This window comes from Cnephaeus nilssonii, assembly GCF_951640355.1.
Source record: "Cnephaeus nilssonii genome assembly, chromosome: 19".
NCBI lineage: Eukaryota > Metazoa > Chordata > Mammalia > Chiroptera > Vespertilionidae > Cnephaeus > Cnephaeus nilssonii.
The window spans coordinates 11,156,600-11,183,106 of NC_137090.1; the positions used below are offsets into that span (position 1 = coordinate 11,156,600).

At 58.9% G+C, this 26,507-nt stretch overlaps 1 protein-coding gene across 1 annotated transcript; it reads left to right on the forward strand.

Moving 5' to 3' along the window:
* Positions 1-7,742: 7,742 nt before the first annotated feature.
* On the forward strand, positions 7,743-26,103 carry NGFR (nerve growth factor receptor). Its single transcript, XM_079797810.1, has 6 exons — positions 7,743-7,900; positions 15,531-15,672; positions 19,145-19,504; positions 22,949-23,201; positions 24,459-24,619; positions 25,281-26,103. The coding sequence occupies exons 1-6, from the start codon at positions 7,838-7,840 to the stop codon at positions 25,580-25,582; spliced, it is 1,281 nt and encodes a 426-aa protein (XP_079653936.1). The 5' UTR covers positions 7,743-7,837; the 3' UTR covers positions 25,583-26,103.
* Positions 26,104-26,507: the final 404 nt, after the last annotated feature.

Below are 26,507 nucleotides of genomic sequence, written 5' to 3' on the forward strand. Positions count from 1 at the left end.
TGCCCAGCGGCCTCGGGGCTCCTGCTGCCCCCGGTGGACAGGCCCTGTGGGCATTCGGCAGCTCCAGGCAGGCCCCTGACCCCAGGCCACCCAGGGCCAGCCCTCCGACAGACATCTCGGAGTGTTTCCTCCCCACGTTTCAGCCCCGGGGCCTTCGGGGAGCGACGATGCCGTCTCCAGCTTCCTCTGAACGAAGAGCACATTTTTAATTAAAGTAGAAAAAGAGCTAAAATCTGTTCGCATTTAATCATCTTGACGACCTTTTTGCTTAAGAGTTTCCAGCTGAGGGGGGGGGAGTGTGGAGTGGGGGGAGGCAAAGGCATTTCTCGAGCCCGGGCCTGGGTCGGGCAGAGGAGGGAGAGCCTCTTACGGGGATGAATAATGGAACAGGAGCGGAGGTGGCTGGGGCTCTGAGTGCCGACTCAGCGCTTTCCTCTCCCCACTGGCTCCTTCAGGAGGTGACCCCGCCTGCCTGCACCTGCCCCCCCGCCCCCCTCCCAGGGCAACCTGTGTCTGGGCCAGGCTGGGCTGGACGAGAACCTGGCTGGCCTCAGGGTTCCCCGCAAACAGGGGCAGGGGCAGTCTTAAAGAGCAGTTTCATGTGTCACAGGTGGACACCGCCCCGGGGGGCCCGGCGAGTGGCCCCAGATTACACAGGGAGCTGGGGAGACGCTGAAGAGAGAACCCCATCCCCAGCCTCCCCGCCCAGGGCCTTCTTCACCACCCGCTGCGGGAACTGATCTGAAATTCTCTTCTTTGCAACAGACGCCCTAGTGACTTAGAACAAGCCATATACTTCTCTGGGCCTCAGTTTCCCCAACTGTGGATGGCCCCTGGGGTGGCTTCCGCTTCTAAAATTCGAGTCCTGGCCTTCCTGCCTGGAGTGTGAATCTCTCCGGTTTGATGGGGGAACCCCTGGGACTAGGAGACCCCCCGAGGTCATGGCCTGTCTTCCCCCTCCCCACCCCTTTGGGAGTGCGGGGAGACAGTGGCTTTGAAGTTCCTCTCCCGGTCCCAGGCGCATCTCTGCGCTCCCCTGGAAGAGGAGCCGGCGGCCTGGAGACTGTGTCTCCCTCTTTAGAGTGGGGGGACTTCCAGGCAAGAGCTGTGCCCCCCCCCCCCCAGACTGGAGTTTCCCCCAGGGCAGGGCTGTGGCTTCTCTCCGACGGGGGCATCCAGTCGGCAAGGGGAGTGGGTGTGACTGGGAGTCGCTGCAGGAAGAGCAGGCCGCCCAGGCCTCTGTTCTTCAATGTCCAGCCCCGCCTCAGGCTTCCGGCCCAACGGGTCCGGCCTCGGGATAGTGGGACAGGGAAGGGACCCTCCTCCTCCAGCTCCTCCCCCTATCTGAGCCCCTTAGGGGGTCTTCTCTTGACTGGAAGACTTAACAGACGGTACGTCCACGCCCTGGACCCTCCCCTGCTGGAAACCAACCCAGACAATTGCACTTGACCCCACTTCCCAGACCAGCCAGAGCGGAGATAAGCTCGGGCCTGGGATGTCTCCTCCGTCCGCGATTCCCGTGGGAACTGTGCTGGGCCCGACAACTGTCACAGCTCCGGCTCTTATCTGCAGCAGGAAGGCCGAGGCCCGGGTCTCCAGTGCTGACATGTCATCTCACCCCTCATCCGGTCCCCAGCCTGCAGGCCAGAAGCCACCAGCACCACCAGCGCAGCGAACAGAACAAGAGTCATTGACAACTTTCCAGCTCCCTTGACTCACAGAGCACATTCATTCAGTACCTTCCTTCTGCTCGAACTAAGTGAGACTGGCATCTTATGCCCATTTTATTTATTTTTTATTGATTTCAGAGAGGAAGGGAGAGGGAGAGAGAAAAACAGCAATGATGAGAGAGAATCATTGATTGGATGCTTCCTGCATGCTCCACACTGGGGATGGAGCCCAAAACCCAGGCATGTGCCCTGACCGGGAATCGAACTGTGACCTGGTTCAACCACTGAGCCATGCTGGCCATAATGCCCATTTTACAAAGAAGGAAACTGAGGTAGGGGAAGGGACAGGCCTGAGGGCACATAGCAAATAAATGGTAGCCTGCCCGCCCCCCCGACCCCCGGGTCTTCTGATGGCTCACCCTCTTATCTTCCACCTGCTGACTTTACAGGGCTCCGGCCTTGACATAACCCTCCTCAGTTTCTCTTTAATATGGCCTTCACTATCCTCCGATGCAGGATAGAAAGTGAGCGAGAAGACTGAACCCCTCAGAACTGCCGGCAGCTCCGCCATCCTGCAGGGCTGGGAAGGATCCAAGCTGAGCGTCAGGAGGGATTTCCTGAAGGGAAAGCTGCGTGAGGGGATGTGTGCCACGGAGAGGAGGGCAGAGGCTGGCTCAGAGGGCTGGGAGGGGCGGCCCCTTGAGTCAGCAAGGAGATGGCTGCCCTGAAGTAGGTGGTACTCTTACTCTCTCTCCATGTGCCCTTAGCACAGGCCTGGTACTCGCTCCCCATTCAAGCTCTTGGGTATAGCATGGCCTTCTCTGGACACCCCTTCTCCAAGACACAAAATCTGGGGAAAATTAAGCCCCTACGGTCTACATGAACGCATTGATCGGATCCTGTGGCTCCTTGGCAAGAGATATGGGTACAGAATGGGGCACAGGTGGGAGGGAGGTTGGCCTTTGAAGGAAAAGACTGCACAGGAGATGCTGGAAGACCGGCCAATTCTACTGTTATGTCAAAGGAAGAGAGAAGACAACTCTCGGGGGACTGTAACCCCCAGAAGGGCTTGGAGGTGGGAAGGCTGACGAATGTGGGTCAGACGGGCCCCCTGCAGGACAGGGTGGAGGTAAGAAGGGAGCCCTGGCCTTAGGCTGGAGCAGACGGTGGGGGAGGGCACAGTGCAATTGGCCCACTTTGATGCTCCAGTTAATCTAACTGGGCTCCAACATTGGCTAATTCCTCCCACCCCTCTCACTACTCATGCAGCTCCAGAATCAAACCGCACTGACCCCAAACCAGTCCCTGGGCCCCACCCTGCCCCCCTCACTGGTCAAGCCCCCCCCGCCCCCGGCCCGCCCCCTGCGGCCCAGAAGGAGTCAGCTCCGATGTAATCACTGCATCACGCTTCAAAGCCACCGAGCCAGCTCCTAATGGGGGGCAGCAGGTTTCACTTACCTTGCCTGGCCGCCTGCCCGGGGCAGATGGGATGCAGCTGGGGAGGCCCAGCCCCTCCCCTCCCCTTCCTCCCCTTCGGAAATTGTTGTCTCCTTGTTCATCTCCCTTCACCCTTTCTCTGGTTGGACATTGAGACTGGTGGTAGGGGAAGTGATTCTCCCGAAGCAGGAAAAGTGAGCACTTGCTCGCAAAGCTTCGAAATCACACCTTTGCCTCTGCCCATCCTGCCTAGGCCCCCCAGGCACAGAGTCTGCAGTGCATGTCCGGAGGGGCACCTGGGGGGTGACATCCACGGGCAGAGTGCTGCCCCTCTGACATGCCCGTCTATCTCCCCAACTCATCGGGGTGAAGGCTGGGGGTGGAGGGTGCCTGGAATGGAGAGGAGGAGTGAACAGACATGGGGGTTAACGCCGACACGTGTGGCTGTGGAGGGCCTTGTGCGATCTGGTGGCCAGTTATGGGACCACTGCTTCCTTCTGGGGGTTCTTGGGCAAGTGGCTTAACTTCTTTGAGCCTCAGCCTTTTCATCTGTAAAATGGTGATCCCGGCACCTCCTTCATGGAAGTGGGGGTTCAAGGAGATAATTGTGTGAATCTCCCAGCCCATAGGACGTCTCAATAAATGTGAGTTTTCATTTCTGCTGTCCCATTTCTGCTCGGAAGTGGGTTGGGCTGCAGGCTGGTTCCCTAGGGATGGACAAGGGAGGTGTGAGCCATGCAGTGAGGGGTCCCAGTGAGATGGGAGAACAGGGAGTGTGTGCAAGGAGCTGGCCTTCTTGGAAGTGTGTGACAGAGGGGTGGGGACATGAACAGGGAGGGGCAAACCCATCTCAACTCCTGACAATGCAATGCGACTCACCACTCCCATTCCCAGCTCCACGTGGAACTGCAATGATTTTCTCCACCCTTTTTCCTTAGGGTCACTACCAGGTTCAGGAAACCTTGGCGTATGGGTGGTGGGGCTCGGGGCCCTCTATATGTGCAACTCTGTTGTGGGATATGGTTCTGGGGGGCCCTCCCTTGAAAACAGCTGCCTCCTTGATGCTGCCTGTCTGATCCCATTTGCCGGTCAGCTCCCGAGCCCACTCCCATGCCCAGCCTACAGTGGCGGCTGCAAGTGCTAAGGATTAGGGGCAAGGGGGCTGGGTCAGGGAGAAATTTTTTTTTAAATATTAAAGATATATATTTTTTTAAATTGATTTCAGAGAGAGGATGGGTGAAGGAGAGAGAGATAGAAACATCAATGATGAGAGAGAATCATCGATCGGCTGCCTCCTGCATGCCCCCTACTGGGGATGGAGCCTGCAACGCAGGCATGTGCCCTGACCGGAATGGAACCGTGACCTCCTGGTTCATGGGTTGACGCTCAACTACAGAGCCACACTGGCCGGGCTGGGGAGAAATTTTTGAAGGCCACTCATGGTTGAGGCCCGGGGTCATGACTCTTAGGGAATTAAGATCAGGCAGGCAGTGGCTCCATAGGGCCTCTGATATTGCTCCAAGGAAAAGGGACGGATCCATTAGGAGCAGGAATCCCCGCTGCTTGTGATGGTGCAGATGCAGGAAGGCAGGCGGTGGTGGTGGCCATGACCGGGCAGCTGTGATGATGATGGGGATGGTGGGGACGATGGTGTGGCAGTCAGGGCAGCGATGGGGAAGATTGTGGGGGTGGGAGTGATGGGAGCGTAGCTGTGGTGTTCCCGGTGTCGATGCGGGCGTCATGATGGCGGTGGTCATGGCGGTGCTGGTTTTGGTATAGGTGGCTGTGATGGTGACAGTGGTGGTGATTGTGGTCATGGTGGTGGTCCCAGCAAAGGAGCATCCTGATCGCAGCTGTGCTATCTACAGAATGGTCAAGCCAAGGTGTCGCATCCTAAAATAATCCTTCACATCAAATACCTAAACACATCAGAACATCAGCTCCTCGCGAGCAGCTGCTATTGTCACCGCTGTGTCCCCAGTGCCTAGAACAGTGCACGCCCTATATTGCGTGCTCAATAAACATGCGTTGAATGCGTCAAAGGGGATGGAGTCTCTCTTTGTGATGAACACTGTTACCTCATTTGTTATTCACCATGCCCATTCGTGATAGGATCTTTTTAAAAATTCCCATTTTACAGATGAGGAAGCGGAGGCAGAGAGAGATGACTTAACCTGCCTGAAACCACACGGGAGTCAGCCATGCGGGGGTGGGGGAGCTGTGTGGGCATTTATAGCCAGGTGGGTCTGACTCTCCGTTCCGTGCTCTTTCCTCCAGGTACTCTGCAGAGCCACTCTCCCCGCCAGCACTCAGCATTTCATCGTGGTCTTGCGTGTGGGCTTACTCATAGAAACACTGCTAATAATAGTAACAATTGCTGCTTGTAATTGTTCGAGGAAGGCTTAAATGATCAAGACCATGGAAATTATTAATAACCCAGGCTCAGCCATGGTAGTGTGGGTCATATTAAATTGTGTCGAGATGGATAACCTTGGCAATAATAGTAACGGGGATCATAAATTAATAACAGGAGTATTTAAATTAATGCCACACCATGTATACCCTTGGTAGTAAGCAGCTCAGTGCTGCTGTTAGTACTAATGTTGCCCCTTCCTGCCTTCCACGAACTCAGCTGAAAGGGAAGGATGGGCCGTAAAAGCCGAGGGAACAGGAAACAGCTCAGAGGCGGGTCCCTGTCCCAGGAGAGGGAACCCTCAGGGACTTCTGAAGGTGGGCTGGCCTCCTGGCCTCTTCCGCCAGCCCTCCAGGTGCCGGCTCGTCCGCAGTCGTGCACAATGTCTACCTGTCCTTCCTGGGTCTGCCCCGGGGCTTACTTGGTTGCCCAGGAAAGAAATTCGCGGGGCAGCCCTGACCGGTTTGGCTCAGTGGCTAGAGCATCGGCCTTCGGACTCAGGGGTCCCAGGTTCGATTCTGATCAAGGACATGTACCTTGGTTGCGGGCACATCCCCAGTAAGGAGTGTGCAGGAGGCAGCTGATCAATGTTTCTCTCTCATCGATGTTTCTAACTCTCAATCCCTCTCCCTTCCTCTCTGTAAAAAATCAATAAAATATATTTAAAAAAAAGAAATTCACAGGGCTAAAATTTCCCCGCATGAATGAATGAATGACCTGCAGCTGATCTAGGAAATCACCTACCAACTGCCAGCACGTCGTCTTCACAAGTGCACTGATCTCTCCTTCTGGTAACATGGGAGATTTGCACTATTTTTTTCAAAGCCAAAACTGAGGTACACACACACACACACACACACACACACACACACTTACACCCATACACAAACACACATGCTCAAGATCAGGGCGCTGGGATGGACTTTGTAGACATGCCCCCCACATGTGCTACTGGGTCTGCATATCTGGGGACCAGGAAAGGGTGGGGATAGGCAAAGGCGAGCATCAAGGTGGGGGTGGGGTGCTTCCCATCAGAAGCCTGCCGGCACATTCCCTGGGTTGCTGAGCCTATGATTTGGACCTGTCAAGGCTTCTGGGACACGGTGAGTGTGGGATGACAACACAGCACATGGATGTGTACTTGGATGTGAGTCCCTCCGACCGCTTTTCCATTTATTCTCTTCTACAGGCCTTTACTGAGCACGTACTGTGCACCAGGCATTCCAATAAGAAACCATAGCCATAAGCCAATGGAAACAGTTGGCCTAGTACAGGTATGTTGCTGAGATACACCTGTGTGTTTGTGTATGGGTGTGTGTGTGTGTGTGTGCATGAATGTGTGTGTGTGCATTTGTGCAAGAAACTATGCACAGGGGGCTTGTGTGGAGGTGACTATACATGCACACATGATGTGTGAATGTGTAGGTGAGCATGCGTGTTTGTTATGATCACATGTGTGTGCTTGAGTGTGGAGGTGCACACACATATGTAGGACGTGCAGGCCTACATGAGTGCATGAGGATGGTGTGGGCATATGTGGTACATAAGTAGATGTATGTGAGCTTGAGACTGTGCCTTCCTGTGTTATGTGTGCACACGTGGGATCCCTTCAAACCCATCCTTTGAGAATGATTTCGGGATGGACTCCCCCTTGAATGCCCCCCCTCTGGGTCATTCAAGTAGCCACCTGCTACTCTTCCCTTCCCCCCCTTCCCCCCGCAGGCCTTTGCACTGGGAAGGGGCAGAGGTAGGGTATGGACCGGAAGAGGAAGGGCAGGCGGGCAGTGGGCATCTTGCTGATAAAGGCTGGGCAGAGAGCAGCACACCAGGAAGAAGCTGAAGCCAGATGCTGGGGATGGAGGGCAGAGGAAGATGGGTAAGAGAGTGAGTCCCGCGGGTGGGCGCAGCCCGAGGGGAATGGGAGCCGCCCTGGTCCAAGGCCCACAGTATCCGGGACAGACGTGCCCTAGGGCGGGCTGGCACTCCGGGTACCGGGGCGAGGTGAGGGAGAGGCTCTGCGGGCTAGGGCGATGAGCAACGGCAGCGGGGCGCGCGGCCGCAGCTCGCCGCACACCCTCTCCCCCCCTTCTCTCCCCTCCCGGAGGCAGCCGAGCAGGCGGGCAAGGTTCCGGGGGTGGGCGGGCTGGGCGGGGAGGAGGCGGGGCCGCCGCACTGGCTTCTCCCAGCCCCTCCCGCCCGCAGCCAGAGGGAGCGGAGCCTCCGCCAGCTCCGGGGGGCGGGTGCCGGAGCGCAGCGCAGCCCTCTGGGTCCGCAGAGCGGACTAACTGGAAGTCGGCGTTGCCGCGGGAGGCGGACGATGGGGGCAGGTGCCGCCGGCTGCGCCATGGACCGGCCGCGCCTGCTGCTGCTGCTGCTGGGGGTGAGTGCTAGCCGGAGGGGCGCCCGCTCTCTTGCCCTGGACCGGAACCCTAGGGGCTCAGGTTTCCCCGAGGGAAAACAGAACCAAGCGCTGGGCTCCCAGATGCTGGGGATGGGTGGCGGGAGGGGAGCTGCGATGCCAGGGCCCACGGAGGCGCGTCTAGGTTCTCAGGGCGCAGAGGAGACCCTGAGATCCAGGGTGGAGATGCGGCCAGAGGTGCGCACGGATGCGGGCACTCCGGTACCTGGGTGTGTGGTGTGGAGGAGCTGGGAGGGTCTCAGAGGAGGGGTCCTGCGGTTCTCGGAGCCTGGGTTCTTTGGAAGAGGGCGCTTGAATGCCAGGACCTCAAGGCGACTCTCCCCCCACCCCTCCCAGCATCTTGATTTCTGGGGGGTCGTGGGACAGAACCCAGGATAGAGAAGGACGAGGAATGCCACGGGAACTAGAGAAGTGAGGGGCAAGCGGGGCTGGAGATGAGGGGCTGGAACAATGGGGAGGAGGTTGGAACGACCGAGGGGACCGGGCAGCGGACAATGAGGACTGGCCAGACAATGGGGGGAGGGGCGTGGGAGGCATAGCTTCGGGAGTGGGGGTCGTCGGTCGAAGAGAGAAAAGTGGGTTGGGTAGGGCAAAAAGGCACGGCGGCGAGGGAGGAAGGGAGATGGAAGGAAAATGAAAGAGGACGGAGAAGGGAGAGCGGCCCCTAAGGGGGTCGGGACCCCGCGGGTCTGCCGAGGGGCCGCGGGCGGAGAAGGGGAGCCGAGGAGGGGACGTTGTCCGCTCCTGTCGTGCGCTCTTTCTCGCGGCCTCGCCCAGTCGGGGAACTGCGCGGGGGACCGGAGGCGGGGAAGGGAGCGCCCACTTCGCCGGGGCGAACCCTTTCCCCAACCCACGGGCCGCTCCGCAGCGCCGAGTGTCGCGGTGTGAAGAAGCGCAGCGGACAGGAGGGGATGGCGTGGGCGTCGTCCGACCGGCTCTGGCGGCCGCCCCGTCTCGGGTGCAGAGCGCCGGGACGCGCCAGGAGGGGAATGTCCCGGCAGCGCGCAGCCCAGGGTCGCGCAGGCGGAGGCGGCCCCCAGGGGGCGCTGCGGTACGAGGGTTGCGCCCTCCGCAGCTGCGGGCGCCACTGGGGCTGCGCCCCCGCTCCCCCCCGCCCCCCATTAAGTTAAGTGACCTGAGCGCCGCGCCCGGGTTCCCTCCGCTCCAGCACCCAGGCGGCTTGGGATTCCGCCCAGGCCCGGCCCGGCCCAACTTTCGGGGGAAGCCGCTGAGCACTGAATGAGACAGAGGTGCCCCGGACGCCCCGGCTTCTGTCTGGGCGACGGACTGCGGGTCCCCTTGAGCATCGAAGTCCGCCCCGTAGTTCTGACAAGATACTCAGGATGGGTGACCGGGTGTGCGGCCCTGAGCGGAGTGTCCCGGGAGGCTTGGCAATGGAGGAGGTGTCCTCACGCTCCCTGACATCTTCACCCCTCCTCTGAGCATCGCGCGCCCAGGTCCCCCTTTTACGGATACGGAGACGGGGGCTCTGAGAGTTCAAACAACTTGGCTGGGACCCCACACGCCAGCTGTGCCAGCGCCCCGGCTTGACCGCCCCTCACCTGGCTCCCAGCCCCGCACTGCCCGTACCTTTGAATTGAAAGGGGCAGCCCGGCGCCCCAGCTCGGGAGGGAGCGGCGTTTCTCGGCGGCGGGGCGCGCTTGACCCCACCCCGAGTCCGGCCAGCGGTGGGATGTGAAGGCTGGGTGGACAGAGACCTTCTTCGGGCGCTGGCCCCCTTTCCGCGGCTTAGCGGTGGATACCTGTGGCTTCCTCCGAGGATTGGGGCGTCCCTGCGGGGACCTCTGCTAACAAACGCCGCGGGTGCTTCTCCCCCGGGAAGGGGGCGGGGCGGTGGGACTGGGGTGGGCGGTGGTATCGTGGATCCCGGAGGGGCGGGCGCGCGGGTGGGCGCCGGACCGGGGCTGGAGGGAGTGTCCCCCGAGTGGAGGAGAGGCGGAGGCAGGAGGAGAGCGGGGCGTGGAGGGCCTGGGAGCTGGCGCACGTGGACCCGCGCAGAGTCTGCCGCTAGCAGCCCCTGCGGCTCTCGCCTCCGCCTCGCCGCGGCTCTGCGGGCCGGCTCTGCGCCCCGCGCGCTCCGAGCTCCTCCAGGGCCGGAGCGAGCGCGCTGAAACCGGAGCGCGTCCCGGCGGGTCCGCGGGCGGGCGCGCCGGTAATGGAGGCACTTTGTCATTCAGACGTCTGTAACCGGAGCCGCCCGCCGGCTAATGCGCCTAATAGGGATGCAGTGAGGGCAGCAGATAGGAGGGCGCGAGCGGCCGGGCGGGGGAGGAGAGCAGGGGTTCCCACCCGGCTGTGCCATCCCGGTCCCATCACCTGCATAGATTCTCCCCTGGGCGGGCGGGTGGGGGGCGGGAATGATAAAATTGGTTGAATGCCTACTATGTGGCACGCATTGCCTGGGTAATTTCTCCGGCATTGTTTAACCCTCCTAAGGTCCCATCAGCGTAAATCTAGTTATTCCCGTTTTACAGTTGATGGAGCTGAACCTCCCAGACTTCCAGGCACGAAACCGGGCTCCCGCAGTTAGGAAGTGGTGGAGGCTCTGGGACCGAGGAGGAGGCGTGGCTTGGAGCTCACGCTGTCCTCCCTCTGCCAGCCCCTCCCCCTTCTAGATCCCGGAGGGCGTGAGTGGCCCCGAATCGCGACTAGCCCTGGAGGTTACGTCGGTGTCCTGTGCCCACACATTTGGAACTGAGTCCCTGGGCCCCACGCAGCACACCCCTCTCAGAGTCTCCACGCAGCATCCTCCTCAGTAATGAGCTCTTGTCCCCTACCCAAACTCAGCCCCTATCTAAAGGGGAGGGGAGCATGTGCCAGTGGCCCCCCTACCCCCACCACCCCGCGGGTTGCAGCGACCTCAAAAGACCCTCCCCACATCTGAAAACGCTTCAACCCCATGGCGTGGCTGACGGCTCCACTCCCCTAAAGAACCCTTTGCTGAAGCTGTTGTGAACGGTTAGGATTCAACGCACTGAAGCGTTCATAGTCCATTCTTCCAACTATTTTTGGTGTGTTTTCTATTTTGTCTAATTAAAAAATATTTTTTAGATTCTTTTTAAAATATGTATTTCTTTATTGATTTCAGAGAGGAAGGGAGAGGGATAGAGAGATAGAAACATCAATGATGAGAGAGAATCATTGATCGGCTGCCTCCTGCATGCCCCCTACTGGGGATCGAGCCCACAACCCCGGCATGTGCCCTTGGCCGGAATGGAACCTGGGACCCTTCAGTCTGCAGGCCGCTGCTCTATCCACTGAGCCAAACCGGCTAGGGCCATTTTTTAGATTCTTAAATCAGTTTATCTAAGAGTACTTCCACCTTAGTTTCTTGAAAGCCTTGAAATGGCAAAATAAATAAATAAATAAAAAGGTTGCAAACATTTTTTTTTAATGGGATGAAATCATTCAGACGGGAAATGAATAAATGTAATAATGTAAATTTCAGGCAACTGCATCTATCATTTTGGTAAATTGGTCATTTTGGAACAATTAGCCTGGATCCTAGTCATCCCTCCCGGCTTCCCAAGATTGCCCTGGCTTGAACCAATAGAAGGTGTGGCCTGGGCCAAGCATCAGGCCACGTAGCAGGGGGACCTCTGTGGGCCTCAGTTTCCCCATCCGTCAGAGAGGGCATGAAGGCAATCCCTCAAGTCTTTCCCCCTCAGCATCTTGGCTTCCAGAGTCGCTGTTTGGGCGACATTTCCTTTCCCCCATGGGACTGTGGTTCCCCACAGAAGTCAGGGACCATGTCTCCTCGGAAACTCTAATTTCAACGCTCAGTACATAGTTGTTGAATTACTTAACTTTAAGGAGAGCAATTACCCATCCTCCTTTGGTCCCCATGCCGTCCTCAGACTCCCTGGAAGCGAAGACTTGCTTCATGTCTACCCTGCCCCCGACTCTTACATGGTTTCCTCTTTTAGGGGGTGGGTAACGCTCCCCTCCCACTACCCCCCACCCAGGCTCAGCAGCTTGCTCTCCCCAAGACAAGATGCTTCTTTGATACCTAACAGTTAATTAACTCCTACTGTACACCAGACAGATTTGCATAAATGATTTCATTTCATTTTCACAGCAACCCTGAGCAGCAGATACTAGTGCCCAGTGTGACTGGGGGTGGGTGGGGGAGAGGGAAGCTCTGAGGCTCAGAGAGATTGAGAATTTACTCAAAATAACGTACTATTAAGAAGCAGATCTAGGATGTTTGGAAATAGGGAACAGAAAACAAGCACAGGAAATACATGGTCACTAATTACATGGACTCGATTCCAAAGGCAAGACTTGGGAGAGGAGAAAGGACCACCAGCTGCAGCAGGAAGCGCAGGCTCGGAGGAAGAGGGGCTGTACAAGGCTGCCCCTTTGATGACTATTATGCAATATACAGACTGCGTATCATAGACACGCACACTTAAAACCTACATGATCTTACCCAGCCAGCATGGCTCAGCGGTTGAATGCTGACCTATGAACCAGGAGGTCACAGTTCCAATCCTGGTATGGGCTCGATCCCCAGTCAGGGGTGTGCAGGGGGCAGCCAATCAATGATTCTCTCTAATCATTCATGGTTCTATCTCTCTCTCTCTCTCCTTCTCCCTTCCTCTCTGAAATCAATAAAAAAAATTTTTTTAAAGAAACCTATATGATCTTATTAACCACTGCCGCCCCAATAAATGTAATTAATAAATAAATAAAATCACTTGCCAATGAGGAAATAGAGAAAAGAAAGAAAGACCTCGGGAAAGAGAGATCCCCAAGCGTATGAACACCTTACTCATTCATGTCATGCTTACAGCAACCCTACGAGGCAGGGCCGGTCATAATGACCTAATGCAGAAGATACCGAGGCACAGAGAAATTCAAGACTGGCCCCAGGTCGCCTAGCGCTGAGCGATGAGCCAGGACACGGAGCCACAGAAGCCGCTGAGGACGAAGGCAGAGTAGCTAGCTCACACTATTCCGAGAATTGCCCCTCCTGGTTCAGAGCCTCCTTACACTCATTTCAGACACCTGCCTACCAAGGCTAGTGCCATAGTTCCTAGAGACCCCATGAGACCTAGGAGGTTAGAATGGTGCGGGAGGGGCCACGCAGGTCACACTCTGGTAGCAGCCAGAGTTGCCCACTGTTATCTCGGCAGGAAGGGAGGAGACAGAAAAAGTATTTTATTTTATTTTTTAAAACATATTTTATTGATATTTTTACAGAGAGGAAGGGAGAGGCATAGAGAGTTAGAAACATCGAGGAGAGAGAAACATCGATCAGCTGCCTCCTGCACACCCCCTACTGGGGATGTGCCCGCAACCAAGGTACATGCCCTTGACTGGAATCGAACCTGGGACCCTTCAGTCCGCAGGCCGACGCTCTATCCACTGAGCCAAACTGGTAGGGCAGAAAGGATATTTTATAAAGCTGACAGGAGAACTGACAGAGACAATCGTGTGGTAGTAATTTGGGATAAAGAACACAAGGGCTTCCCTGCACAGCAGCCCGGAATGATCACTGGTGTGAATACCGAGTCCCTGAGTCATGAGGAAACCATGAAGATACGTTCCAGTCTGGGAAAGGTGCAGCCATTCCAGGGAAAATGAAAACCGTGAGGTGATTAGATCAGCAAGGCCTTAGCTGTCGGGGAAACTCGGCCATCCAGAAGTCATTCCGCCGAGTTCTAGTTAAGTGAGGTCCCTGTTCAGTGCCAGGTTCCCTGTCAGGCTCTGGGACAGCGGCCGGGCCCTCAGGGAGTTGACAGTCCAGTGGGGGATCCTGGGAAGTGTCAGAGCTGACACCAATAGTCCACAGGGAGAATGCCTAACGGGGCAGCCCCGCCTGATCGGGGAGGAGGGAGGGGGACACTGGCCCACTTCCTTGAGGAAGTAATATTTAAACGGAGCCGCCTGAAAGGATGAAAAGAAATCCAAACAGACTCTTCTATAATCTCACGCGCCTCCTGGGGAAAGCCTGTATCTGGGACTCCCCCTACCCCCAAGACTTCTGGTCTGCAGATGTTCCCAGCACTGTGTCCCTGCCACCTGGGAGGAGATGGTGGCAACACCCGAGGTCCCCCTCCTGTGCCGCCAGCACCCCCCCTGCTGGTCTCTTGAGGACCAAAGGTTGCCTCCTAGACCGATCCCATCTGTCCACCCCCCTGCCTCCACCTAACCCTGGTGAGATCTCAGGATATCTTAAAGGACTGGAGGGAGGGGAGTGTTTTCTGTTGTGTGTGGGGTTTTTTTTTTAACAGAGAGAAAGGGAGAGGGATAGAGAGTTAGAAACATCAATGAGAGAGAAACATTGATCAGCTGCCTCCTGCACACCCCCTACTGGGGATGTGCCCGCAACCAAGGTACATGCTTTGACCGGAATTGAACCTGGGACCCTTCAGTCCGCAGGCTGTCGCTCTATCCACTGAGCCAAACCAGTTAGGGCAAGGAGGGGAGTGTTCTTGTCCATGACCTGGTCAGTGAGGAAGCAGAGGGATGTCCAAAAGGACCTTTAAGGCTCCCATCTGCTCCCACGACCTGAGAGCCCATACTTCCTGTCGATATCAAGTGGGAGCTGCGTGGTCTGGGGCCAGGGAAACGGGCTTGGGAGTTTTATTAGACACGAAGTATTTTTTTTTTTTTAAGGAACAGAAATATAAAGCAAGCTGCCAGCAGCCCCTCCCTCTGGGGACTCTGGTGCTAAATTGTTCCATCCATGAGCAAAGATGCCTTGGCGGCAGGAATCCGACTCCCCTTTCCCCTGGTTCCAGAGCTGTTTCCACTGGCTGCACGGGGGGCAGGGCGTGGGGAGGGCTGGTGACTGGAAATCAAACCCTCGTGGAGCTGGGCTGCCGGGTGATGACAGCCGCCACTTTCTCATCATTGATAACAGGCGACCCTTCCTCACATCTTGGCGCCACACTCTAGCCTGGCCCCGAGCTGCAGCCATCTCTACCCACGTGGAGGGATGGAGACTCAGAGGGGGAGCGCCGGGCAGGTCCGAGTTCCCAAGGCAGAATCGGGATTTGAACCCCAGACCCCACCCTTCGGCCTTCTGCTCTTGGACACAGATACCTCCTGCCGGACATATAGTATGCGGAATGGTAGAATGGAGGACCTGGGGTTAGGAGGGCCCCGCTGGCCTTTGTTAGAAACAGGCTCCCCTCTGGGCAGATGCAGGTGTGCAGCTTAGTAAGTGGCATTTGGACTAAATTTCAGCTGCCAGTTGCCCCCTTGGCTGGATGCCCTGTGCGAGCTGCAACCTGAAGGCCCTCCCCTGGGCCTCAAGCCTCCTTCCCCATGTGGTGTATCCTTGAGGTGCCAAGAGCTGCTGTAACCCCGAAATGAACTGTGCCGAGGGTCAGACTGGGAGGCTCTGACCTCACCCCCGCCCCCAGCACCCTGCAGGGGTGCAGTGCCCCCCACTGCCTTGCTTCCGGCCGGCTTTGATGTGCCTAATACCTCCCTGGTGAGCTCATCCGGGCCCAGGTGGTTCCAATAGAAGGCTTTGGGGAGGGGTGTTTGATTCCTCAGAAGGTACCCCCGCTCCTTTCTCTTGCCAGTCTGACCTTCTGCTCTCCCCCCGACCCAGGTGTCCTTCGGAGGTGCCCAGGAGGCATGCCTCACGGGCCTGTACACCCACAGCGGCGAGTGCTGCAAAGCCTGCAACCTCGGAGAGGGCGTGGCCCAACCCTGTGGAGCCAACCAGACCGTGTGCGAGCCCTGCCTGGACAGTGAGTACAGGGTGGCAGGTGGCGAGAGGGGACAGGAATGGGAGGGAGGGGCCGGGGGCTGGGGAGGAGAGGCTTTACAAGTCCTCTGCCTCCTGGCAGGGTCTCCTGCCCACAACTGCATGGGCATCAGACATGGGTCTGATGCAGGATAGGAGGCAGAAAGAGGAAGCTGAGAATGGATGAGAGAGGTATGCAGAGGAAGGAGGGGACCTGATGGGGGACCCCAAGGGGGAGCCCCTTCCCAGCCCCCAAGCAGAGAAGCCTGGTAGAGGAGTGTGGCCAGGTGGGAGGAGTAGCTGACACTAAGACGAGCTAAAAATATCATCTGCACTGCAAAATCAATGGCTGCCACTTACCCTCGGTGTTTTTGGGGGGAGGGGAGGAGGATCAAATACTGGCTGCCCTGTAGACTGACCTTGGGGGATCCTGGGAGGGTGTGGCTACCCCTCCTCCCAGGCCAGCTGTTCTCCAGCTCTGACTGAGGACGAAGAGCTTTCCCCAGGCAGCAGGGGTGGGGGTGGAGTACTATAGGGGTGTGCTTCTTGTGGGGAGAGGGGCACTGTGGCCGTTCCTACCTGAGATTTCCTTGGGGAGCGGGGAGAATCCTGTCTTCCTACTGGGTGAGGGAGGCCGCGGGGTGGTGCGTCTGGGGTCTGGAATCTGTGTGCTGTGGAGTCAGAGGTCTCAGCCCTGCTGGATCCCCCGGCCTCAGTTGCTGCCTTCAGGCTATGGGCTCAGTGCTCTGTTGCTGACCCTGCCCAGAAAGCTTTGCTCCCTTCTCCCTGGCACGCACGGCCCATCCCGAGGGCCTGTGGTGATCATACTCAGATGATTCTATAATCAGGCTGGGAACCAGGGACAGGAACTGGGAACTCTGAATCCACCTGCCAGCCTCGTCTGACCTCTGGATGCCTCCCCACCACCTCTACCAACACCTGCGTGCCCAGCTGGCCTGGCTCAGTGGGTGAGCGTAGATCTGTGAACCAGGAGGTCACTGTTCGATTCCCGGGCAAGGCACGTGCCTGGGTTGTGGGCTCGATCCCCAGTGTGGGGCGTGCAGGAGGCAGCCAATCAATGATTCTTACCATTGATGTTTCTATCTCTCCCTCTCCCTTCCTTTCTGAAATCAATAAAAATAGATTTCAAAACAAAACAAAACACAAAAAAAACACACCTGCACACCTCTCCATCCTTCAGACAACCACAACTCCTTGGTGTTCCCCAACATACTGTTTTCCTCTCTCTGTGCTTATGAGTCCTATAACTCCATCCCCCAGCAGAGGGATGCCTGGGACTGGGTGGGGAGACTGGACATCCTGTAGTGTTTTTGTCATCTGGCCACCGGCCCTGGCCCTAGCCTAACAGGGTTTCCATCCCAGGGAAGGGCTGGCCCACGATGGCCTACCCCGGAAGCTCCCAAGATCGCCTCTCTCATTTCCTAGACTCCAGCCCAGGGCCTCTCCTCCCTGGACCCTAAGCCTCCCAGGATGGGCCCCCACGCATCTTCCAAAGGGTGGGGTAGAGGAGCCTGGGGAGGGAGGTTCTGGGGATCAGGAGGGGGAGCAAGCTCAGAGGTGGTGGCAGGAATCCTCCCTCCCATTTCCTCCTGCCCCCCCCTCCCTGCTGCCTCCTCCCTCCTCCCCCCTCTCTCCAGCAGCTGCGTTAACAGGCTGCCTTTACAAGCCCACTTTATGGAATGGAGACCCCAGTGGACTTTCTATCCTCGAAACGTTTCCACAAGGAAACCCATTAAGCTCCTGCCTTCATTCTCTGCCAAAAAAGACCACATTTTTCCCACCCCTTAAAACCCTTTCCCAGGAGTTTTCTGCTCATTTGCTGTATTTTCCCATGAGCAAGGCCCCCCCTTTCCCTTCAGGGTGACTATACCCCCCCCCGCCCCCCACCACATGCCAACCAGATAGGAGCCTCTTGTTTATTTAAACTGGAAGTAAGTCCTGTGTTTGGAAGTCCTTTCTGCTGTCTGACTTTATCCCTGCTACTGAAGCTCACCATGCTCATCACTGCCCACCCCGGGGGCCCAGCCTTTATAGATCCCCGCGGAGTGTCAAGCGCTTTAAAGTGGAATCCCACTTATTCCTCACCACAACCCTGTGAGTGGAGACATTGTTCCCTGTTTTACAGAGAAAGAAAAAAGCTCAGAGAGGTTAAGTGAAGCACCCAGAGTCACACAGCTAAAAAGTGATGGAAGCAGTTTTGAATCCAGATCTGCCTGATTCCTAGGAAGAGAAATACAGGGGTCCCTCTGCCAGAACTGACTCTGTTCTCGTCTTCCCCCAGTTTTTTCCCCTTTCACTTCTGTCTGGCTTTCTTCTTTGCTTCTTTACCGCCCCCCTCCCCCGCCCCATCCCCACCCCCCACCCACCAAGTGCTCCATGTTGCCTCTTGGTGCCTTTAGAGAGGGTTGTGATCAGACCCCACAACAGGCCTGGATTTCCCTTCAGAGGGATCTGACACTTTCTCTGCTTCTGCTTCCACATCTGAGCAGACCTGCCCTGGTTCTCAGGTTGCTAACCCCCTGCTCTCCCTCCCCTGGGAGCAAGGAGGCATCCTGCGGGGTTCAGATTGGCACCAGTTCTCCAGCCTGGAAGGAGTGGAAGGGGTGAAGAAAATCTGCCCTGGGCCTCCTCTTCTCTGCACAAGAAGGGGAGGACCTGGCACCCCTGGCACCCCTCCCCCCATTATTCAGAGAGCATGCGTTAGGCGTGAGCTTGGACATCTCCCCTCCATGCCCTTGGGAAGGGCAGGGGACGATGTATGCAAGTCTTTCTTTCTAGCTCCAATCCCTCCTGCTGTACCTGAACTTGCTTGCCAGGATTCCCATCCCTGCCCTCGAGAGCCAAGCCTTTCAGCAGCGTGGGGGAGCGCCATGGGTGGGAACTTAAGCTGTCCAACCCTAGTGACTCCCATTCAGGCCACACCTGAGCCCCCCCCCCCCCCCACCACCACCACCACCACCACCACCTGTGGAAGGGCAGCTGAGGCAGGAGGCTCCTGGGCCGGGTTCACAATCCAGCTCTGGCCTGCGGGGAGGGCTGGGTGGGAACCACCTATAGATTATTCCTTAATCTTGCTGGGAAACTCTCTAAGAGAATTTGCCAAGTAATTTACCTGTACCAAGTAATTTACCTGTACAATTTACCTGTAATTTACCTTGGGGTTACCCTGCCAAGCCCCAGGGCCACGGCTTCCCCGCCTGGAGCTGGGGCTCCTGGCCCCCTTCCTCCTTCCCAATAGGCTGCCACAAGCTTTCCCAGACTTGGGATCAGGGCCCCGAGGGGAGAGAGAGGGTGGGAATCCATGAGGGGGCGAGGCTGAACCAGGGAGTCAGCGCCCTGGCAGAGGCCCTGGGGGGGGGGGGGGGGGACCTGGAGCCCTTGCGTTCCAGCTGCCCCAGAGGCAGGCCACTAACCTCTGGGCCCGCGAGAGCTCCTCCACACCCCTTTGCCCGCAGGCGTGACGTTCTCGGACGTGGTGAGCGCCACGGAGCCCTGTAAGCCGTGCACCGAGTGCGTGGGGCTGCAGAGCATGTCGGCGCCCTGCGTGGAGGCGGACGACGCCGTGTGCCGCTGCGCCTACGGCTACTACCAGGACGAGAGCACGGGCCGCTGCGAGGCGTGCCGCGTGTGCGAGGCGGGCTGGGGCCTCGTGTTCTCCTGCCAGGACAAGCAGAACACCGTGTGCGAGGAGTGCCCCGACGGCACCTACTCCGACGAGGCCAACCACGTGGACCCGTGCCTGCCGTGCACCGTGTGCGAGGACACCGAGCGCCAGCTGCGCGAGTGCACGCGCTGGGCCGACGCCGAGTGCGAGGGTGAGCGCGCCGCGGGCCCCCCCCCGCCCCCCCTGCCCCCCTGCCCCCCTGCCCCCCTGCCCCCGGCCACGGCCACCGCAGGCTGGGGAAGGGCGCCCCCTGGGGGCCGGGGAGGGCCGGGCAAGGCTTGAGCAGGGACCACCTGCTGAGACCTGATGGAGGGGTGGCTCCCCATCCTTCTCACCCAAGGCCCCCTCTCCCTCTCCCTCCTTTGAGCTGAGCGTTTGGAAGCCATCCTCCTCCTCCCTGGCCACAGCCGCTGCCTGTGGTTGGCAGCGGGGCATTGGGCAGGTGGCCGATAAGCAGCTGGGAAGTGGCCACTGTGACCAGAGCTCAGAGCCGGCTTCCTGGACGGGAAAAGGGGCGTGAGGACCCAGGATCTGGGCCCCTTAGCAGGGAGGCCTGGTCTAGGTGCATGGTGGCTGTGGCTCTGGGACCTAAGACGGAATCTACCCGCCACTTGCTACCTGAGGGATATTCGTTAGAGAGGTCACTCCGTCTTGGACCCCCGTCTCCTCACTGGGAGGTGTTGTGGGTTAGAGAAGGTGGCCTGTCTGCTTCAACCTGTGGGATCAGGGGGGCGGGGGGGGGGTGTCTACAGCCATTTTTTGTTCAGTCCAGGATGAAGTTGGACCCGGGGACACTAAGGACGCTGTGGGGGTGGGATTTAAGGTGGAGGGGGAGTGGCAGGAGCCCCAGGATGAGAGGCCTCAGCCCCCTGCCCCCAGGGGAGGATGGGAGTTGGGTGTGCCCCCCTGAGCCAGGCCCAGGCCCGAAGGAGGTGGGGTGGTTCCTGGGTGGGAGGAGGAAGCACCGTGGCAGAGAGAGCAGGCGGTTTGGGTCTCTGGTGGGTGACATGTCTCGGGGAGACGGGCGGGCTTTTCCACTGCAGGGAGAGGCCGGCCATGCTTTACTTCCTCTCCATCGCCCTGCGGCTGGGGGCCCACTTCCCTACTTCCCTGGCCCTCAGGATACCCTCAGTCCCAGCAGGCAGTGCGGCGCCGCCTTAGGGAACCCCAAGTGTGATGGGAGAGACGGCCTTGGCCTCGTCTGATGAGGGGGTCAGGCCCCGGCACTCGTTTCCCAGGAGAGCCCTCGTTCTGGTGGCGGCAGCACAGCCTCTGCCTTCAGTGGGTCCCCAGTCAGATGGGGGAGGTAGTCCCCCTTGTGGGGAGCCTGCAGTCTGACATTGGCTCCCACACAACCTTCGTGTGTCCCCCCCCCCCGCCCCCGTGACCTCTGGCTCAGGCGGAGGGGCTGTTCATTGGGCTGAGCCAGGTGTGTGTGTGAAGCTTCCTGTACTGGGCTGGGAGTGGGAGGAGGATGGGGGTACAGAGCTTGGTGGTTCCGGTAGCAGTTGCCCTGGGCCAGGAGACAGGCAAGTGGCGCCAGGCGCGGGGCAGGGAGGGAGTTTCAGCTGCTGGCAACAGGCAGGCGCCAGCACAGCCCTGGGCAAGTCCAGACCGGCTGGTGGGGGGGCTTAGTCAGGGGCGCGGTCAAAGCAAAGAAAGGTGGTGGCTGGGGGAGGGGTGGGCTCTGCCTCTTTGGGGGCATTCATAGATCCCTCCCAGATCGCACCCCACTTTCCCAGCCGCCCTGAAGGAGGAGGGTACCCCTGAGAGCTGTGTTTACCCTCTGCCCCTCTAGCCTCTGAAGGGTTAAGTGTGGGCTCTGGGGCAGAGGGACCCTTCAGGAAACGGAATTTGATTCATTCGGTTGCCCCTTCCCCTCCAGCGCCTTGTACTTTCTCGCATATACATTTCAGGTGTCAACGTGGTGACTCACCCTCCCTCGGGGCAGAAGCCTCCCCCCCCCCCATTGCCTCAGCGAACGTTGGGTTTAGGAGGGATAACCTGGTCCCTCTTTCCACCCCCAAGTCTGGCAGCTCCCATTCCGGAAACGGCTGTCAGGACCTGCCAAGGGCTTAGGGGCCGGAATGCCAGTGGACATGGCCACATCTGGATCTCATCCCCAGCCCCCACCAGGGGTATTGGAGAATGTGGGGAGATGCCCGGGACAGCTCTGTCTTCAGTCTGGTCTGTCCCTCGCCACCCTTCCCCACGGCGCTGGTCTCAGTGACGGCCCGCCTCACCACACCTTCGGCTTAGGAGCTGGGGTTCTCCCGGGGCTCAGGCTGCCGTGCCCAGGTCCCCAGCAGGGCAAGAGGAGCCCCTCCCCGCCCCCCATCAAGTGCCCTATTTGGGGGTCTGAAAGACAGGCCTACGTCTCCTCCCCTTTCTGCCCCACCCCCTCCCAGGACTGAGATGGGGGCATGGGGCAGCAGAAGGCAGCCCCTCCCCAGTGCCAGCCAAATGGATTCCAGATGCCCATCTGGGGGCCTCGCCCCTCAGAAGGTGCTGAAAACAAGGCTCTTTGAAGCACCCTAGTCTGGAGCCAGGAGGCCCAGAGACCCTTGGGCAGCTCTGACTCCAACTTGGGTGGGCAGACTGGGAGCTGGTGAGGCTGAGCTGAAGGGCAAGGCGCCTTCCCCATCACCCCATCGGCATGTCCCATCCGCTCCCCTCCCTGCCCGAGGAGTGGGAAGTGAAGACGGATCGGGTAAGCAGAGTTGCCCAGACAGGCACCCCCGGGCAGAGCAGAGCCCACACCCCCAGGAACTGCCCCCAGCTGGGTGACAGAGTGGAAAACCCCACCCACTGGGGCCAGGAGGTGCCTGGGTCCCCTGCCAGAGAGACGGGCAATCCCCAGCTGGCATGAGAAGGCCTAGGTGGGTGGCGAGGCACGGCCTCCTTCCCCCGAGGTGCTGGGCAGTCCCTGCTTCCCAGGTCCTCTCTCCACCAGCAGCCTGCCTCCTGCCCAGGGAGGGTTCGGGCTACTTGATACTCTCCCCTGGGTGGCAAGATCAGAGGGTGCGAGGGCCACGCAGGGCAGGAAACGGCTAGCCGCTGTCCAAGGACTGGTTGGCTGGAAGCAAGCTTGCATGGCATCCCCGCCCTGCCCAAGCCTAGGGCTAAGACTGGGAAGGAGGCTGAGTGCCAGCTCTGCGGAGGGGATTCGGGGGGGCAGTACCCGAGTACCCTCATCCTTCCTTAGGACAGGGGTGACTGGGGCCATTGGGGCAACCTCGGGCCAGAGCGGTTACAACATTTCCCAGCGTGACCCCAGCTAGAGGCTTCCCGGGGCTGACGCTCTCTTCTTTGTGTGCCAGGCTCTGGGCCCCCAGGGGAGGCAGAATCGATTTCTAGAACCTCAGCTACTTCCGGATGGGAGGGAGCTTAGAGACCATCTCTCTTAATATTCCCATTCTGTGGACGGGGAAATGGAGGGGACCTCGGTCTCCTGATTCCCAGGCTCTTGCTCTCCACCCTTATGGGTAAGAGCTGGACACACGAGCGCCTGGAGTGGGCTGGGGACTCAGGACTCAGATCACAAAGGGAAGGGCTGAGGGGAATGGGCGCTCAGTCCTGTCGCCGTCCCTCCCAGAGATCCCTGGCCGCTGGACCACACGGGCCACGCCCCCAGAGGGCTCGGACAGCACCGCCCCCAGCACCCAGGAGCCCGAGGGACCTCCAGACCAAGACCTCGTGGCCAGCACAGTGGCCGATGTGGTGACTACAGTGATGGGCAGCTCGCAGCCGGTGGTGACCCGAGGCTCCAATGACAACCTCATCCCCGTCTACTGCTCCATCCTGGCCGCTGTGGTTGTGGGCCTCGTGGCCTACATCGCCTTCAAGAGGTGAGGGGGAGGGGCGGGGAAAGAGACCTCCGCTCTCGAGGTGGGCTTTACTGTGACCTTGACCTGAAAACGCGCACACTCTTTTAACTCAACCCCAAAGCCAGCTCATCCTCACTCCCCATCAGCGGCTCCACTCCCGGGCATGGCAGTCAGCAGGCGGGGAGGGGGCTGTCCCTGTCCTTCCTGGGGGTCAGCACCGCCCACTCCCCCCGCTCTCTCCTCTCTGAGGAAGCCCGAGCTGAGCGGCACACAGAAGTCTTGCTCTACCAACTGCCTCGGTCCTCATTCCCTGAACCCCACTGACCCACGCAGGTCCCACCTACACGTGCATGCGTCTCTTCCTTCCCAGTTCACACTTGGGAGGCTGTGGCATCCACATCCAGAAATCCAGGGCTCCCAGAAAGCATTTTAAATGTTTAAGTGCATTTTTCATTCCTAAAGAGAAATGAAACATCAAAGGAATATAGGCCTGTTTGGGAAAATGCAAACAAGAGTAATGTCTCGTAGAGCCAAAAGCAAAAGCTTCCTTTTATCTCCCCAAATCCTACCCCTCTCATCATCGGAATCTGTCTGAGTCCTTTCCAACCATTTTCTGTGCAGTTATAAACACGTGCACATAAAACGTTTTAGTTGCACGAAATGCGCAGGTATGTGTGTGTGTGTGTGTGTGTGTGTGTGTGTGTGTGTGTGTATCAGCAGCACTGGGATCACACTTACTAGTATATATTCTACAACTTACTTTTTCATCCATCTCCCTCAGGCGAGCTTTCCTTGGGAAACACAGATTATCTGATCACTTCTAACCACTCACTCAATAACGTGGGTGGGCCATCATTTATTTAACCAGTTGCCTGTTGATGGGCATTGGTTTGTTTGCCGCTTTTTCTCGGTGCTCAGAACAGCAGAGGAAGTCCCTGTCCTACACGTGCCCTGCCCACATGTGCGAGTGTTTTACAAGAGGAGGTTGGGAAAGTGGAACTCTGGGAAGTCATTTATTTATGCGCCATTCATCCCAGGAACATTTACTGAACCCTCGCAATGTGCACCACGCCCTGGGCGCCCCTCTGCCCTCACGATGCTTCCCGTGTGGGCCAGGCCGCTGTGCAGAGAAAGGGGAACCTTAGGCACCGTGGCGGGGGTGATCGTTGGGTGCCCATCGTGCCCCTGGCTCACACATCAGATGCCTTAGCCATGTGGCCAGTGCGCCCCCCCCCCCCGCCGCCCCTCACTGAGGCTGGGCCTGTCCTCTGGCTCCAGGTGGAACAGCTGCAAGCAGAACAAGCAAGGAGCCAACAGCCGGCCCGTGAACCAGACACCCCCACCCGAGGGAGAAAAACTGCACAGCGACAGCGGCATCTCTGTGGACAGCCAGAGCCTGCATGACCAGCAGCCCCACACGCAGACGGCCGCGGGCCAGGGTGAGCGGCCAGGCCGGGCCGGGGCCTGAGGCAGGGCCATTGGGGGTGATGAAGATGAGACTCTAGGAAGGACGGCCAGAGGGGCTGGCTCCCCGTGCCTCTGGGTGGAAGGATGGGAGAGTCGGGGTGAGGGAAGGGGTGGGGGAGGTCCTTTTCCCAGAGCGGCTTGAGAAACGGAGGCTTTGACAAATTGGAGCATCCAGACTCATCAAGCTAATTGTCCCCCCTAGGGCTAATTACTCCCCCAAGTGGCTGCAATTAGCCTCCTGCCCTGGACTTCTGGGGAACAAGTAGTTAATTATGTCCCCTAATTAGTGGCCCATAGCCCAGCTCCAGGACACTTGCTACAGCTGAGTCTGGGACTGAGAAGTCTTGTCTCCTCCTCTGCCTTGATTAATTGCTGGGGGACAGGGAGGGGTTAGGGGGTGGAGATAGTGCTGGACTCCGGGTGAGGAGGCACATGAGTCAGCATCGCCCCCAGACCTACACAGCTTGCACCCCCCACCCCCCCACCGATCCAGGACCTCATCTTGGCCATCCCTCTGCCTGTAGGCCCTGGGGGAGGAGAAAAGCCCTTCTCGGGTCTTTCCCGGGCGCACAGGCCCCCTCTGGGGGAAGGGGGCCTGGCGGGTAGTGTCTGACTCCCCCTGGTTCTTGGCAGCCCTCAAGGGGGACGGAGGCCTCTACAGCAGCCTGCCCCCGGCCAAGCGGGAGGAGGTGGAGAAGCTGCTCAATGGCTCTGCGGGGGACACCTGGCGGCACCTGGCGGACGAGCTGGGCTACCAGCCTGAGCACATAGACTCCTTCACCCACGAGGCCTGCCCCGTCCGCGCCCTGCTCGCCAGCTGGGCTGCCCAGGACAGCGCCACCCTCGACGCCCTCCTGGCTGCCCTGCGCCGCATCCAGCGAGCCGACATCGTGGAGAGCCTGTGCAGCGAGTCGACCGCCACGTCCCCCGTGTGAGCTGACCCGGGAGCCCCTGCCCTGGCCCACATTCCGAGGACTGATGCTCAGCCAACCCCCGGGGCCAGCATCAGAGCTGAGCTCCTCTGGGCAGGGCTGTGGAGCCCGGGCCCCTAAACCACAGCCCTGCCATTGACCCCTTGTGGCCCCATCGCTTCTGACCACACTCCCTCTGCAGCGCCAGCAGTGCCCCTGCTGCCTGCCCACCCTGCCCCTGCCCCTCACCGTCTCCAGCCTTCCGCTCCTTCTCCCCACACTTCTAGGCGGGCCAGCTCCTCCCACCAGAGCAGGTGTCAGAGCTGGGGGGGGGGGGGGCTGACACCAGGGATGGTGTTGGGGTGCTGACAAGGCCCCCAGAGACTCAGAGAGAGACTGAGGAACCAGAGCCATGGACTCTACACTGTGAACTTGGGGAAAGAGGGAGCATCCTAAACCCTCCCTCAGCCCCATCATATCCCCCCTTTGGCCAAAGATGAAGAGGATCGAAGGCTTGTCCGAGAGGGAAGGGGGTACTGAAATCTAGTCCACCCTCCTTGCTCTGGACTGGCCCAAAGAGAGGCAGTGACTGGCCCAAAGCCACCCAGCAATGGGGTGGCCAAGTGTGGGCTGGCTTCCTCCTCTCTGAATGGGGGGGGGGGGGGGGGTGCAAGCCTCAGCTTTGCTTAAAGGCTGGGAGAGGGGGCCAGGTGACCCGCTGGGGAGTGATGTACAGCCAAATCCGGTCCACCCTCCACCATCTCCAGGCCTGTTCAACCCCGAGGGAGACAGGATGCCTTACCCAAGGCTTGGCCCATGGGTCCATCCTAACCCGAGTCAGCTTGGGGTTTGTGGAAAGGGGTGCCACTTCCCCCTTCCTGCCCCCCTCAGGCATGTCAGTGTGGCATCTGGGGTGTGGCCCAGTCTGTAGGTGCCTTCCACCCCGGCA

What these genes read in the sequence shown, in the direction of transcription:
- NGFR (XM_079797810.1), top strand. Translation starts at nt 7,838, where the DNA reads ATGGGGGCAGGTGCCGCCGGCTGCGCCATGGACCGGCCGCGCCTGCTG. An exon ending in TGCTGCTGCTGCTGCTGGGG is followed by an intron (nt 7,901 to 15,530) that starts GTGAGTGCTAGC and finishes CCCCCGACCCAG; the next exon opens with GTGTCCTTCGGAGGTGCCCA. An exon ending in GCCTACATCGCCTTCAAGAG is followed by an intron (nt 23,202 to 24,458) that starts GTGAGGGGGAGG and finishes CTCTGGCTCCAG; the next exon opens with GTGGAACAGCTGCAAGCAGA.